We start from the raw sequence: 16,926 nt of genomic DNA, 5'->3' as shown, positions 1-16,926 counted from the left end.
ACGCAGACACCGATTATTTGGAGGACCAAAAAAAGCTTCCCACAATAAGTTGGGTGAATTCTGGCCCATTCCTCCTGACTGAGCTGGTGTAACTGAGTCAGGTTTTTAGGCCTCCTTGCTCGCACACGCTTTTTCAGGTCTGCCCACACATTTTCTATAGGATTGAGGTCAAATTTGCCTGGTAGCTAGCAGATTTAGCCTTACGCAGCAGGGCATCAGGGATTTGTGGTGGCCACGAAAATACCTCAACTTTGTGGTCCTTAAGCCATTTTGCCACAACTTTGGAAGTATGCTTGGGGACATTGTCCATTTGGAAGACCCATTTGTGACCAATCTAACTTCCTGACTTATTTCTTGAGAAGCTGCTTCAATATATCCACATAATTTTCCTTCTCATGATACCATCTATTTTGTGAAGTGCACCAGTCCCTCCTGCAGTAAATCACCCCCACAACATGATGCTGCCAACCACCGTGCTTCACGGTTGGGATGGTGTTCTTCGGCTTGTAAGTCTCCCCCTTTTTCCTCCAAACATAACGATGGTCATTATGGCCAAACAGTTCATTTTTGTTTCATCAGACCAGAGGACAATTCTTCAAAAAGTATGATCTTTGTCCACATGTGCAGATGCAAACCGTAGTCTGGCTTTTTTATGGCAGTTTTGGAGCAGTGGCTTCTTCCTTGCTAAGCGGCCTTTCAGGTTATGTCGATATAGGACTCGTTTTACTGGGGATATAGATACTTTTGTACCCATTTCCTCCAGCATCTTCACAAGGTCCTTTGCTGTTCTGGGATTGAGTTGCACTTTTTGCACGTTCATCTCTAGGAGACAGGATGCATCTCCTTCCTGAGCAGTATGACGGCTGCGTGGTCCCATGGTGTTTATACTTGGGTACTATTGTTTGTACAGATGAATGTGGTACCTTCAGGCATTTGGAAATTGGCTGATTTCTTTTGATTTTCCCATGATGTCAAGCAAAGTGGCACTGAGTTTGAAGGTAGGACTTGAAGTACATCCACAGGTACACCTTCAATTGACTCAAATTATGTCAATTAGCCTATCAGAAGCTTCTAAAGCCATGACATCATTTTCTGGAATTTTCCAAGCTGTTTAAAGGCACAATCAACTTTGTGTATGTACACTTCTGACCCACTGGTGATATTACAAGTGAATTACAAGTGAAATAATATGTCTGTAAACAATTGTTGGAAAAAAAATCACTTAGGACATCTACTTTGTGCATGACAAAACAGACTTGCCAAAACTATAGCATTCCATTTACACATATGGTAAATGTCATTAACAAGATGTAATTAGAAAGAACAAAGGGCCTTTGTACTTGGAGTTTTTTAAATGTAGGTACATTTAAAGGTACAAATGTCTGTCACGCCCTGGTCTTAGTATTTTGTGTTTTCTTTAATATTTTGGTCAGGCCAGGGTGTGACATGGTTTTATTATGTGGTGTGTTTAGTCTTGTTTTTTTTTGTAGGTATTGGGATTGTGGTATAGTGGGGTTTTCTAGAAAAGTCTATGGTTGCCTGAAGTGGTTCTCAATCAGAGGCAGGTGTTTATCGTTGTCTCTGATTGGGAACCATATTTAGGCAGCCATATTCTTTGAGTGTTTCGTGGGTGATTGTTCCTGTCTCTGTGTTTGCGCCAGATAGGGCTGTTTAGGTTTTCTCACATTTATTGTTTTGTTAGTCTATTCATGTATAGTTTCTTTATTAAAGAACCATGAATAATAACCACGCTGCGTTTTGGTCCGCCTCTCCTTCAACTCAAGAAAACCGTTACAATGTCTTATTTTTTTAAACTCTGATATGAGAAGAACAAATGTTTGAAGCAGAGCATCAGTATCAAATCAACATATTATCCATAATAAAAACAAAAAAGCAATGATAGGAAATAGTGGGTGAGCACAATCTTCTGGAGACCTTCAAACGTTCAGGAAATAATTTCCTAGACAGATTTGCCTCGTAGCTAGCAGATTTAGCCTTACGCAGCAGGGCAAACAGTTCCTCTGGCAATCATTGAAACCTTCCTGGTAACGAGGTCACTCAGCATGTCTGTACTGAGGGAGGCTCTGTACTGGGTTTTGTTCTTGGCAACGAGACTAAATATTGGTTCGCAGTCTTCATTACTGTGGAATATGAACAATATCCCCAACATCACAGTCGAAAGGTGGGAGTAGACCAGGCTGCCCCCCCCCCTCCCTGTCATTGTGCCAATTTCTCTCCAGGCCTGATCTGTGCGCATGTTGACCAGACTCTGCCGAACTGTATTTCTTAGCAGTGCATAAATAATTTCAGATTTTCGAAATTGATAAAATCTCAAATCTAGTCCAAAGGCATTTTAGAAGCATTGCCTCTATAGCTGATACCAGACACTCATGCATTCTTCATCGCACAGTCTTCTAAACTCCCGACTTTGTTTTCTTGAAGCTAGGGGGCACTATTTTCCTTTTTGGAAAAATAACGTGCCCAAAGTAAACGGCCTATTTCTCAGGACCAGATGCTAGAATATGCATATAATTGACAGCTTAGGATAGACAACACTCTAAAGTTTCCAAAACTGTAAAAATATTGTCTGAGTATAACAGAACTGATATTGCAGTCAAAAGCCTAAGAAAAATCCAATCAGGAAATGACTCATGTTTTGAAACAGTTGTGTTCCTATGCACCCCTACTGGCCATTGAAAGGGATATTTTCTACGTATTCCCTAAGGTGTCTACAGCATTTTGACGTGGTTTCACGCCTTTATGTTGAAGAATGAGCGTAAACGATTACATTGCGTAAGTGGCCAGCTGAGGGCTCTCAGAGTGATTCTTGCGTAAAAGAAAGAGGTAGTCATTTTTCCTCTCGCTCCTACTGAAAAGCCAATTGTCCCAGTTGATATATTTTCGAATAGATATTTGAAAAACACCTTGAGGATTGATTATAAAAAACGTTTGCCATGTTTCTGTCAATATTATGGATATAATTTGGAATTTTGGTCAGCGTTGTCGTGACCGCTATTTCCGGTGGATTTCTCAACATAACGTGGCCAACAAACGGAGGTATTTTGGGTATAAAAATAATCTTTATGGAACAAAAGGAACATTTGCTGTCTAACTGGGATTCTCGTGAGTGAAAACATCCGAAGCTCAAAGGTACACTATTAATTTGATTGCTTTTCTGATTTTCGTGACCAAGCTTCCTGCTGCTAGCTGGACATAATGCTATGCTAGGCTATCGATAAATTTACACAAACACTTTGTCTTGCTTTGGCTGTAAAGAATAATTTCAAAATCTGAGATGACAGGGTGATGAACAAAAGGTTAAGCTGTGTTTCACTATATTTCACTTGTGATTTCATGAATATGAATATTTTCTAGTAATATTTTTTGACCGTTGCGCTATGCTAATTAGTGTAGTTGATGACAATTCTCCCAGATCCGAGATGGGTAGTTCCAAGAGGTTGTTTAACGACAAGATGTTTATATTTGATTATAATTTTGTAATGCTTTTTGTGACGTGGATCAAAATTACAGTTACAGTCTATCAGGTTGCGTGATCCTTGTAATGTTACGTGGAAAATACAACTACTGGGACGCGGATAAAATGTATATCACACTCGCACAAGTGCAACCAGTTATTTTTTGTATTTGCATTTAATTTCTTTCACTAGCAAATGTGAGTGAACAGCTGGCACTTCAGAGCCCACTGAATGTCCATCTTATGTTCTCTAAAGTTAGCTTGAAACAATTAGTGTTTACCTTTCCACAACACACAGAGTCAAAGGGATTTGTGTTTATGTACAGCTGACAGTCGGGAATCTCAGCATCACAACAAACAGGAAGAGGGGCAGACACGAGGTAGCTACGTCAAATAATGATGCATCATTCTTCATGTCCGTTGACACAAACTCTGTACATGTCTGTGTTGCAGTTCGAGAATCAGGATGTTAGATTTACTCAGTGGATGAATTTTTTATTCAAATGTAAAAAAAAGAAACAATAACAATAATTATCAGGACCTATTCATTTCTGCGTACCATTAACTCCAATCTCGTACCAGCGTACATGGACAGAGAATTGCGTAGTTGTCATGCAAAATGTGTCATGACGTTGCCCTCTTTGGGTACAGCAAGACCCATCCCCCTATCCCTGGCTCCCCCTTTCCTCCTTCAACTAGGCTGCTGTGGTCAGAGGGAGGTCGTAAATTCCTGAGGATCTCCTCATGGTCACACAGTATAGAGATAGAGTGAAGTTTCATAGAGAACAAAGGAATTTCTTCCACCTCACAGAACTTGAGGTCCGAACAACGTTTACGTTCCGGAGAAGGTATAAAAGATCGGTGAAGAATCCAGCTACGAACTGCTCCATTTGTTACAACTTGGGGAAGCTCATGGGAGACGGTGCGGCCACATTACCATAACACTGTTTATATAATAGCCTCAGATATGAGGTTTACATCTAATTGTTGTATAAGATGAATGAGTGAGTATGATACTGTTTGTAAAATTGTGTCATGTGATTTTGGACTGTTTAATGAAGGAAATTCCTATTCCTTTTTGAGTTGAACTAAATAAGAGGACTGCCTATGAGCCCAGTTAGGGTCAGGCATCCTGGGACCCTTTTCTGCAATTCCGAATAAAACCCAACCTTGAGAAATTCTCAGTAAAGCATGTTTCTCTCAATCACGGGAGGACAAAGGTTGCAGACCATTGCTGAATCTTTTAACCATACCACGTGGTTAAACTCTTAGACTATCGATACCGACAGAATAAGAACAAGTCTTTGATATTAATTACTAGTCTGCAGCTAGGAATTCGGTATCATTGAAAGCGAAGAACAACCGCCGAAACATCCATTCTACAACAAAAGGAATGAATGTCGCTCTGAACAATCCATTCTAACCACGAGAGAGAGGACGAAAACTCTCCAACAGAAACTAACTTTTCAACAAAGATCAAAACGACACACCGAGCATAAATATATATATATTGATTGCAATTGTTCCCAAATGAGTGAGTGTTCATGTGTAAAAGATTAGCATTTCAATTGTTATAATTATTAACTCTGTAGTGACTTCTTCGTCGACCCCCACTTCCCTCGTCTAACATTCCACCATTCCGGTTTAGCCCACTAGGGCACATTCTCCTATCATTTCTTGTAACCATATTTACTTTGTTTGTTTATGCATTTCTGTGAATTACATAGTTAGTAATAAATAAATGATTTAAGACAATTGATGTATGGATGACTCAGTGAGGACTGGGTTTGTGCAGATAACCAACAATTTACGACGTTTGGAATGAGACTAACGTGAGGTAAAGTAAATCATTCATTAATACGAAGACTAATTGATCAGATATAAAATATTTTAAAGGTTATATTGGGAAATTATAACTTTGTAATCTGAATATTTTCCTTGGTGCCCCGACTTCCTAGTTAATTACAGTTACATGATTAATCAGTTTGATCACGTAATACTAATTACAGAGAATCTTTGATAAAAACTAGGTCTTCAATTTAATGATAGTAAAGACACAACAGCGTGCACGTTGCCAGGTCTGCTTGTTGCACCGGTATCGCTTGCCGTGCAGAAGCAGAGGGAACAGGCTATGGGTGGCTCGAGTCTTTAATGACTTTTCCGGACTTCCTTTCACACCGCCTGATATAGAGGTCCTGGATGGCAGGGAGCTCAGCCCCAGTGATGTACTAAAGTTTTTAAGAACTTCAAATTCTTTAAAATCTTTCTAAAACTATAACTATATAAATGTTTCCATAAAATGACTCACCATTCAAGATGGAGACACCAAACCAACTGTCACATGTTCAGGATATCCCATCAATCAATTAATCAATCAACCAGTCCAATCATGCCATCTATCTATTCTATGCCATTTAAGATACAAGACCAACTTTCAAACATTCACGCTATCCGAACTTCAAATTGTTTAAAACATTAATGAAATAAGACATTTAAATGACCATAAATGAGGGGGGGGTGAATTGCATGAGGGAGGTCCATTTCATTCGAACAGTCTTTCAACCACGGTCCTAAACACTTACATTGAATCCCAATGAAATGACAAATGATTCAAATTCAATCCATATGGCAGTTTATTTTACATTCCTTCTAACAGTGGCTTCAGAAAGTACTCACACCTTTGGACTTTTTCCACATGTTTTACAGCCTGAATTTAAAATGTATTATATTAAGATTGTGTCACTGGCCTATATATGTGGGCAACAATAAATACTATAAATACCTAGGTGTCTGACTAGACTGTAAACTCTCCTCCCAGACTCACATTAAGCATCTCCAATCCAAAGTTAAATCTAGAATCGGCTTCCTATTTCGCAACAAAGCCTCCTTCACTCATGATGCCAAACATACCCTCGTAAAACTGACTATCCTGCCAATCCTAGACTTCGGCGATGTAATTTACAAAATAACCTCCAACACTCTACTCAGCAAATAAGATGCAGTCTATCACGGTGCCATCCGTTTTGTCACCAACTACCCACCACTGCAACCAGTAAGCTGTCATTGGCTGGTCCTCGCTACAAATTCGTCACTAAACGCACGGGCTCCAGGTCATCTATAAGTCTTTGCTAGGTAAAACTCCGCCTTATCTCAGCTCACTGGTCACCATAGCAACACCAACCCGTAGCATGCACTCCAGCAGGTATATTTCACTGGTTATCCCCAAAGTCAACACCTCCTTTGGCCGCCTTTCCTTCCAGTTCTCTGCTGCCAATGACTGGAACGAATTGCAAAAAAAAAAATCACTGAAGTAGGAGACATATCTCCCTCAGTAACTTCAAGCAGCGGCTGTCAGAGCAGCTTACCGATCGCTGCAGCTGTACACAGCCCATCTGTAAAAAGCACATCCAACCAAATACCTACCTACCTCATCCCCGTATTTGAATTTTGTCTGCTCTTTTGCACACCAGTATTTCTACTTCCACATCCTCATCTGCACATCTGTCACTCCAGTGTTAATTGCTAAATTGTAATTACTTCGCCACTATGGCCTATTTATTGCTTTACCTCCTTACTTCATTTGCACACACTGTATACATTTTCTATTGTGTTATTGACTGTACGTTTGTTTATCCCATGTGTAACTCTGTATTGTTGTTTATGTTGCACTGCTTTGCTTTATTTTGCCAGGTCGCAGTTGTAAATGAGAACTTGTTCTCAACTGGCCTACATGGTTAAATAAACGTGAAATAAAATTTAAAAAATAAACCCTATAACCCAAAAAGTGGAATTATGTTTTAGGAATTTTTACAAAAAACAAAAAAAAATGAAAAGCTGACATGTTAAATAAGTATTAAACCCCTTTGTTATGGAAAATATAAGGCAAGACCTGAAAACGGCTGGCTAGAGAATAATGTGCAAATATTGTAAAATCCAGGTGTGCAAAGCTCTTAGAGACTTACCCAGAAAGACTCACAGCTTCTTTACCCCCTTTTTCTCCCATTTTCGTGGTGTCCAATTGGTAGTTACAGTCTTGTCTCATCGCTGCAACTCCCGTACGGACACGGGAGAGGCGAAGGTTGAGAGCTGTGCGTACTCCGAAACACAATCCGATCAAGTGGCACTGCTTCTTGACACAATGCACACTCAACTCGGAAGCCAGCCACACATTGGTGTCAACGTGTACTTTGTCAGCATGTACTGCGCCCGGCCTGCCACAGGAGTCGCTAATGCGCGTTAGAAGGACATTCCTGCCGGCCAAACCCTCCTCTAACCCGGATGACGCTGGCCCAAATGTGTGCCGCCCCATGGGCCTGCGAGACAGCCTGTACTGGAAACAAGAATCTCTAGTGGCACAGCTAGCACAGCGATGCAGTGCCTTAAACCACTGCGCCACTCGGGAGGCCCTCAAAGTGGATTTAACATGTATTGACTCAGGGGTGTGGATACTTATCTAATCAAGATATTACAGTTGTTGTCACTTTTTTTCCCTCAATCTACACACAATGCCCCATAATGACAAAGCGAAAACAGGTTTAGACATTTTTAAAAACAGAAATAACTTATTTACATAAGTATTCAGACCCTTTGTCATGAGACTTGAAATTGAGCTCAGGTGCATCCTGTTGCCATTGATCATCCTTGAGATGCTTCTACAACTTTACTGGAGTCCACCTGTGGTAAAAATATATTTATTGGACATGATTTGGAAAGACTTACACCTGTCTATATAAAAGTCCCAGAGTCGACAGTGCATGTCAGAGCAAAAACCAAGCCATGAGGAATTGTCCGTAGAGCTCAGAGACAGGATTGTGTCGAGGCACAGATCTGGGGGAAAAAAATGTCTGCAGCATTGAAGGTCCCCAAGAACACAGAACACAGGCCTCCATTCTTCTTAAAAAGAAGTTTGGAATACACCAAGATGGTTCCTTCACCTTCCAACAAGACAATGACGCTAAGCACACAGCCAAGACAACGCAGGAGTGGCTTCGGGACAAGTCTCTGAATGTTCTTGAGTGGCTCATCCAGAGCCAGACTAGAACCCGATTGAACATCTGGAGAGACCTGAAAATAGCAGTGCAGCGACGCTCCCTATCCAACCTGACAGAGCTTGAGAGGCTCTGCAGAGAAGAATGGGAGAAACTCCCCAAATACAGGTGTACCAAGCTTGTAGCGTCATACCCAAGAAGATTTGAGGCTGTAATCGCTGCCAAAGGTGTTTCAACAAAGTACCTGAGTAAAGGGTCTAAATACTTTAAGTAAATGTGATATTTCAAAAAACTGCTTTTGCTTTGTTATTATGGGTTATTGTGTGTAGATTGATGAGGATTTTTTTTAAACCATTTTAGAATAAGGCTGTAATGTAACAACATGTGGAAAAAGTCAAAAGATGTGAATACTTTCTGAAGGCACTGTATTTTTATAATCGACTTCCAGTCATGTGTCCATACATTTCCGTATGGGTGGTCAACAGCAGTAATCGAACCCACAATCCTTACGTGGCAAGTGCCATGGTCGAGCAGCTGGCCACAAAGGACCATGGGGTGTTACATACCGAGTTGGTCCCCAGGACCTGCAGGTCTGGCTCCCGGGACTCCAGCAGCTTGGCCACCATGTGGAGGAAGCTCTCCACAAAGGGCTTGATGCTCTGGGAGTGACAGGCCATCAGGAGCTGGTCCAGAGCCTCCATGGCGATGACTACATACCTGCATGGGTCAAGAGAATGTTAATTATTTTCAGTATATTTCTAAAATATAAAATGGTTCAGGTAGCAGAGTAGCCATTCTGGTTGCCTAACGACTCAAACTGAATTCTTCCACTGCTGTTTGTTGCTACATAATTCAGTCTGAGACTGCCATCATTGAAGTAGTCTGTGGTGACGTCAAAATGAGAGGTGTTGTACAAAATTAAGTTATCGGGGATTGGAAAATCTCGAACCAATCAGAGAATCAAAACCAATGACACATTTTCTAAATGCCGCATGACCCAAATGTGTTCCATCTCTGGCCCAACCCATCAGTATTTCAGGGACCAATCAGAATGGTCAAAATGTGTGTGTTCTAGAAATGGTTGGGGAAGTACTCAGATTCAGACTCATTGCGGAGAAGAAACTAACATCCGTGGGCATGGCGTTCCGTTTGGCCGGAGCAAGGAGTTTGGGTAGCCAGGCAGCCATTCTCGAAGACTGGCATTGGATGTATTATGTGTTGAGGATGCAGGGCAATGACAAGCAGGCAGCGGGGTTAGTTTTCATGTCACAGCCATTACATGCAGAACATAACATACAGTGCCTAGTCTAAACACCCATGGCACAGTTTTTTTAGTGCAGATCTAGACAACCTACTCCACATTTCTTGGGATTTCACCATGAGGCCAACGGAGACTAAAATGGTTAGAGTTTAATGGTTGTGATAGGAGGAAACTGAGGATGGATCAACAACATTGTAGTTACTCCAGAATACTAACCTAATTTAAGAGTTAAAAAAATAGAAGCCAGTACAGAATAAAAATATTCCAAAACATGCATTCCATTTTACAACGAGGCAATAAAGTAATTCTGCCAAAAATGTGGCAAAGCAATACATTTTTGCCCTGACTAAAAAGTGCTGCGTTTGGGGAAAATGCAATACAACACATTACGGAGTACAACCCTCCATATTTCCATGCAGTGGTGGCTGCATCATGTTATGGGTATGCTAGTAATCAATAAGGACTGGAGAGTTTTTCATGATAAAAAAAATGTAGTTGAACTAAGCACAGGCAAAATCCTAGAGGAAAACCTGGTTCAGTCTGCTTTCCACCAGGCATTGGGAGATAACCGTTCAGCAGGACAATATTCTAAAACACAAGTACAAATCTACACTGGAGTTACTTACCAAGAAGACAGTGAATGTTTCTGAGTGGCCGAGTTCGATTTTCTAGACTATGGTAAGACCTGGAAATGGTTGTCCAGCACTGATAAACATCCAATTTGACATTGATAAATATTGAAAATAAATGTTACACAATCCAGGTGTGGAAAGGTCTTTGAGACTTAAAGTCTCACAGCTATAATCACTGCCAAAGGTGCTTCTACAAAGTATTGAAACAGGGGATTGTATACTTATGTAAATTAAATATTTCATCTTTAATACATTTGCACAAGTTTCTAAAAAAAAATGTTTTCACTGTCATTATGTTTTCACTGGCTGCCAAAGGTACTTCCACCAAGGAATACTTCTGGGGTGTAAAGACATACATCTTCATTTTGAATTCATTAGGATCTAGGATATATATAGAGACACACACACGTTCAAAGGTTTAGCATGACTTAGAAATGTCCTTGTTTTTTAAAGAAAATCACTTTTTTTTACTCCCTTCACAGAACAGCACAAATTGGCTCTACCCAGAACAGAAAGAGGTGTGGGTGGCCCCGGGGCACAACTGAGCAAGAGGACAAGTACATTAGAGTGTCTAGTCCTCAACTGGCAGCTTCATTAAATAGTACCCGCAAAACACCCGCCTCAACGTCAACAGTGAAGAGGGGGCGAATCCGGGATGCTGGCCTTCTAGGCAGAGTTGCAAAGAAAAAGCCATATCTCAAACTAGCCAATAAAAACAAACAATTAAGATGGGCAAAAGAACACAGACACTGGACAGAGGAACTCTGCCTAGAAGGCCAGCCTCTTCACTGCTGAAGTTGAGACTAGTGTTTTGCTGGTACTATTTGCCTTGATTGCTTTGCACACTGTTGCATTCTCTCAGCCAGCTTCACCTGGAATGCTTTTCCAACAGTCTTCAAGAGGTAACCACATATGTTGAGCACTTGTTGGCTGCTATTCCTTCACTCTGCAGTCTGACTCATCCCCAAACCATCTCAATTGGGTTGAGCTCAGTGAATGTGGAGGCCAGGTCATCTGATGCAGCACTCCATCACTCCTTGAAAAAATAGCCCTTACACAGCCTGGAGGTGTGTTGGGTCATTGTTCTGTTGAAAAATAAATTATAGTAGGACAAAGTGCAAACCAGATGGAACGGTGTATCGCTACAGAATGCTGTGGTAGCCATTCTGGTGAAGTGTGCCTTGAATTCTGAATAAATCAAACAGTGTCATCAGCAAAGCCCCCCAACACCATCACACCTCCTCCTCCATGCTTTACGGTGGGAAAAACACAAGTTGATCATAATTTCACAAAGACACGGCTGTTGGAACCAAATTTGAACTTCTGTCCAAAGGACAAATTTCCACTGGTTTAATGCCCATTGCTCATGATTCTTGGCCCAAGCAAGTCTCTTCTTATTATTGGTGTCCTTTAGTAGTGGTTTCTTTGCAGCAATTCAACCATGAACGCTCGGATCAACCCTACTCGTTTTCCAGTGTGCGCTCTGAACACTCAGAGACCAAAACTCTCTGAATTTACAAACAGACAATCTGACAACGCTTTGAGTTTATGAACGCCCAGAGCTCACTCTGAGCACACTCTGGCACTCCAGATTAAATTGACAAACAGAACCGTAGTATAAACAAGCCTTTAGTCTTGAAATCTTTGGTGGCCTCACATGTGAACCTTTAAAGTGATGGGTGGGGCTAAGAATTTAGAGGGTTTGAACGATGCTGAATGGGTGTAGACAAAGAAGAGCTCTCCAGTAGGTACCAAAAATATTCAAGAGCCATTTTCTCAAAAGAGTGTAGACAGAGAAGAGCTGTCCATGTGGGTGTGCCAAAACATTCAATGACCATTTTCTCAAAAGTGAGGTTACAAGTTTATCAACTTTCAAAGCAGAATTACTTTCCCATTGTTCCTCAACTGTAGTGTATGATATACCCCTTTCTTGCGCCGAGTCTCTACTTTAATTCCAATGTAAAAAACACCCTTTCAAGCCGGTCAGTCACATATTCGCAAAAGTAAAGTCATAGTCAACATAGCTAATAGAACTAACGTATTAGTAAACCTGCTACAATTATGCTGTAATGTTGCAGTGTATAATCAGTAAGCAGTTTAGCAGTGGAAGAGTTCCATTGTTGTGTTGGATAGTCATAGCCAGCTAGCTAATATAGCATCCCTCTGTTTGAGAAGGGTGTTTAAGTAAGCTAAACTAGCTAGCTGCATTTGCTAGCTACTGTAAGTACAGTGCATTCGGAAAGTATTCAGACCGCTTGACTTTTTCCACATTTTGTTACTTTACAGGCTTATTCTAAAATGGATTAAATACTTTGTTTTTCCTCATCGGGGAAAACAGGTTTTTAGAAATGTTTGCAAATGTATTACAAATAAAAATACATATTTACTTAAGTATTGAAACCTTTTGCTACGAGACTCGAAATCGAGCTGATATGCACCCTGCTTCCAGTCATCATCCTTGAGATGTTTCTACAACTTCACTGGAGTCCACCTGTGGTAAATTCAATTGATTAGACATTATTTGGAAAGCCACACTCCTGTGGATAAAGTCTCACAGTTGACAGTGCATGTCAAAGCAAAAAAAACCTCTGATGAAACCTCTGGGTCTGATGAAACAAAGATTGAACTATTTGGCCTGAATTCCAAGCGTCATGTCTGGAGGCACCATCCCTATGGTGAAGCATGGTGGTGGCAGCATCATGCTGTGGGGATGCTTTTCAGCGGCACGGACTGGGAAACTAGTCAGGCAAAGAGGAACAGAGCAAAGTACAGAGAGATCCTTGATGAAAACCTGCTCCAAAGTGCTCAGGACCTCCGACTGGGGCAAAGTTTCACCTTACAACAGGACAATAATCCTAACCACACAGCCAAGACAACGCAAGAGTGGCTTCGGGACAAGTCTCTGAATGTCCTTGAGTGGCCCAGCCAGAGCCCAGACTTGAACCTGATCTAACATCTCTGGAGATACCTAAAAATAGCTGTACAGCAGTGCTCCCCATCCAACCTGACAGTGCTTAAGAGGATCTGCAGAGAACAAATGGGAGAATCTCCCCAAATACAGGTGTGCCAAGCCTGTAGCGTCATACCCAAGAAGACTCGAGGCTGTAATCACTGTCTAAGATGTGTCAAACAAAGTACTGAGTAAAGGGTCTGAATTCAGTTTTCATTTTTTTTATAAATTAGTCAATTTCTTCAAACCAGTTTTTGCTTCATCATTAGTGTGTGTAGATTGATGAGGGGGGAAAACTATTTAATACATTTTAGAATAAGGCTGTAAGCCTACAAAATGTGGAAATATTCAAGGGGTCTGAATACTTTCCAAAGGCACTGTATACGTGTATATATATATGTATAAAATTGTATTTATTTGTTAACTTTGAAGAAGTGGATCAGGTAGAAAAAACACAATGTTTTAGATGACATTTTAAGGCAGCAAAACATGAAAACTTTCACGAGTGACTGTACATAAAATTAATGAATATTGTGCCAACAATTCAAGATATTGTGCCAAAAAGTCCAGATGTTGTTTGAAAAAAATTCAGGATATTGTGCCAAAAAAACAAGATGAACAACTAGCAACTAAGCCAATGTACACGATTTAACAATGTAGTACTACTCTAGTTTCACATTTCCATTCCATTCATTGGCATTCAAATGGTCTGTGGGTGCTACAGCAAAATCAGAGAACTTGCCCAGCGAATGGGGTTGGCAACCCTTGGACAGTGAACACATTAGATGGGCAGTATTGGGCAATGACAAGCAGTTAGTCACACATACTACAACGCCAAGTGATTAATAGCACATAGCAAAAGCAGTGCACTTTATAGGAAATAAGGTGCCATTTGAAACTAACACTTTCTTGGTCTACGTGTGTCTCGCTCTTTGGTTTTCAGCTTTAGGGGTAAATCACACCCAATGAAATGTAATTCCTGTCAATATAGTCGCTGTATTGATTCAGCGCTGCCACTCTATTTTTGCAAATTTCATCAGACAGACCCCAGTTTTAGTCCTTAATGAATGTTTATTACATTTCGCAACACATTAAATCATAGGAGAGAAATCACTTAAAATGACAATAAAACCAGCGCCTCACAAAAGAGGGATTTTCTAAATGATCACACAACACAGTGGGGTCTGGGTCGAAGTAAAAAATTAAGAGTACAGATTGTTGTATCAAATCAATTTTTATTTTTCACATGCACCGAATACAACCGGTAAAGACGTTACAGTGAAATGCCTACTTACAAGCCCTTAACCAACAATGCAGTTAAGAAAAATATGTGTTAAGTAAAAATAATAATTAAAGAGCAGCAGTAAAATAACATTAGCATGACTATATCCATGGGGTACAGGTACAGAGTCAATGTGCAGGGGCACCGGTTAGTCGAGGTAATTGAGGTAATATGTACATGTACTGTAGGTAGAGGTAAAGTGACTATGCATGAATAAAAATAGAGTAGCAGCAGCGTAAAAGAGTGGGTGGGGGGGGGGACAACACAAACAGTCTGGGTAGCCATTTGATTAGCTGTTCAGAAGTCTCATGGCTTGGGGGTAGAAGCTGTTAAGAAGCCATTTGGACTTAGACTTGGCGCTCCGGTACCACTTGCTGCTGTGCAGTAGCAGAGAGAACAGTCTATGACTAGGGTGGCTGGAGTCTTTGACAATTTTTAGGGCCTTCCACTGACATCGTCTGGTAAAGAGGTCCTGGATGGCAGGAAGCTTGGCCCCAGTACTGGGCCGTATGCATGACCATCTGTAGTGCCTTGCGGTCGGAGGCAGAGCAGTTGACATACCAGGCAGTGATGCAACCCGTCAGGATGGTCTCGATGATGCAGCTGTAGAACCTTTTGAGGATCGGAGGACCCAAGCCAAATCTTTTCAGTCTCCTGAGGGGGAATAGGCTTTGTCATGCCCTCTTCACGACGGTCTTGGTGTGCTTGGACCATGATAGTATGTTGGTGATATGTACACCAAGGAACTTGAAGCTCTCAACCTGCTCCACTACAGCCCCGTCAATGAGAATGGGAGTGTGCTCGGTCCTCCTTTTCCTGTAGTCCACAATCACCTCCTTTGTCATCATCACATTGAGGGACAGGTTGCTCTCCTGGCATCACATGGCCAGGTCTAGGCTGTCTCATCGCTGTCGGTGATCAGGCCTACCACCGTTGTGTCGTCGGCAAACTTAAAATGATGGTGTTAAAGTCATTCCTGGGTAAACAGGGAGAACAGGAGGGGACTGAGCACGTACCCCTGAGGGGCCACCATGTTGAGGATCAATGAGGCAGATGTGTTGTTACCTACCCTTACCACATGGGGGCGGCACATCAGGAAGTCAGGGTCCTTAATGCCCTCAAAGCGCATCACTATGCTATGGTGCTGAACACTGAGCAGTAGTAAATGAATAGCACTCTCACATAGGTGTTCCTTTTGTCCAGGTGGGAAAGGGAAGTGTGGAGTGCAAAAGAGATTGCATCATCTGTGGATCTGTTGGGGTGGTATACAAATTGGAGTGGGTCTAGGGTTTCTGGGATAATGGTTTTGATGTGAGCCATGACCAGCCTTTCAAAGCACTTCAAGGCTACAGGTCAGTGAAGGCACTTGCCAGTTGGTCAGCGCATGCTCAGAGTACATGTCCTGGTAATGCATCTGGCCCTGCTGCCTTGTGAATGTTGACCTGTTTAAAGGTCTTACTCACATCGGCTATGGAGAGCGTGATCACACAGTCGTACAGCCGATGCTCTGATGCATGCTTCAGTGTTCCTTGCCTCGAAGTGACCATAAAATCATTTAACTTGACTGGTAGGCTCATGTCACTGGGCAGCTTGCGGCTGTGCTTCCCTTTGTAGTCTGAAATAGTTTTCAAGCCCTGCCACAATAGTACGATTCAATCTTAGTCCTGTATTGATACTTTGCCTGTTTGATTGTTCGTCGCAGGGCATAGCAGGATTTCTTATAACCGTCCGGGTTAGAGTCCAGTTACTTGAAAGCTGCAGCTCTACCCTTAGCGCATTGCGGATGTTGCCTGTAATCCATGGCTTCTGGTTGGGGTAAGTAAGTATGGTCACTGTGGGGACGATGTCATTGATGCACTTATTGATGAAGCCAGTGACTGATGTGGTGCACTCCTCAATGCCATCGGAAGAATGCTGGAACATGTTCCAGTCTGTGCTAGCAAAACAGTCCTGTAGCTTAGCATCGGAGTCATCTGACCACTACCGTATTGAGCGAGTCACTGGTGTTTCCTGCTTTAGTGTTTGCTTGTAAGCAGGAGGATAAAATTATGGTCAGATTTGCCAAATGGAGGGTGAGCTTTGTACAGATCTCTGTGTGTGGAGTAAAGCTGGGCTTAGAGTTCTCTTTTCCTCTGGTTGCACATTTAACATGCTGGTAGAAATGAGGTAAAACGGATTTAAGTGTCCCTGCATTAATTATTGGTGTCCTTTTCCCTGCATTAAAAGGACAATATACCATTGTTTTTAGAAAGACCATTTGGAAAATGTATTTTTATTGAGTGAATGTATATATTGGTTGTCTTAATTTTGATAAGGTATGACATTGTAATGAATTGAA

At 41.5% G+C, this 16,926-nt stretch overlaps 1 protein-coding gene across 5 annotated transcripts in view; it reads right to left on the bottom strand.

The window, feature by feature from the left end:
* Nucleotides 1-16,926, bottom strand: part of efr3a (EFR3 homolog A (S. cerevisiae)) — a 248,436-nt gene that overhangs the window by 165,376 nt on the left and 66,134 nt on the right. For all 5 annotated transcript variants that reach the window (XM_024419921.2, XM_024419917.2, XM_024419920.2 and 2 more), the window contains exon 5: nt 9,030-9,180. In XM_024419921.2, the coding sequence (XP_024275689.1) occupies nt 9,030-9,180 (151 nt within the window). The remainder of the gene's footprint in view (nt 1-9,029; nt 9,181-16,926) is intronic.

The sequence above is a fragment of the Oncorhynchus tshawytscha genome, linkage group LG10 (assembly GCF_018296145.1).
Source record: "Oncorhynchus tshawytscha isolate Ot180627B linkage group LG10, Otsh_v2.0, whole genome shotgun sequence".
Lineage (NCBI taxonomy): Eukaryota > Metazoa > Chordata > Actinopteri > Salmoniformes > Salmonidae > Oncorhynchus > Oncorhynchus tshawytscha.
This window is presented reverse-complemented; position numbering and strand designations above follow the sequence as displayed.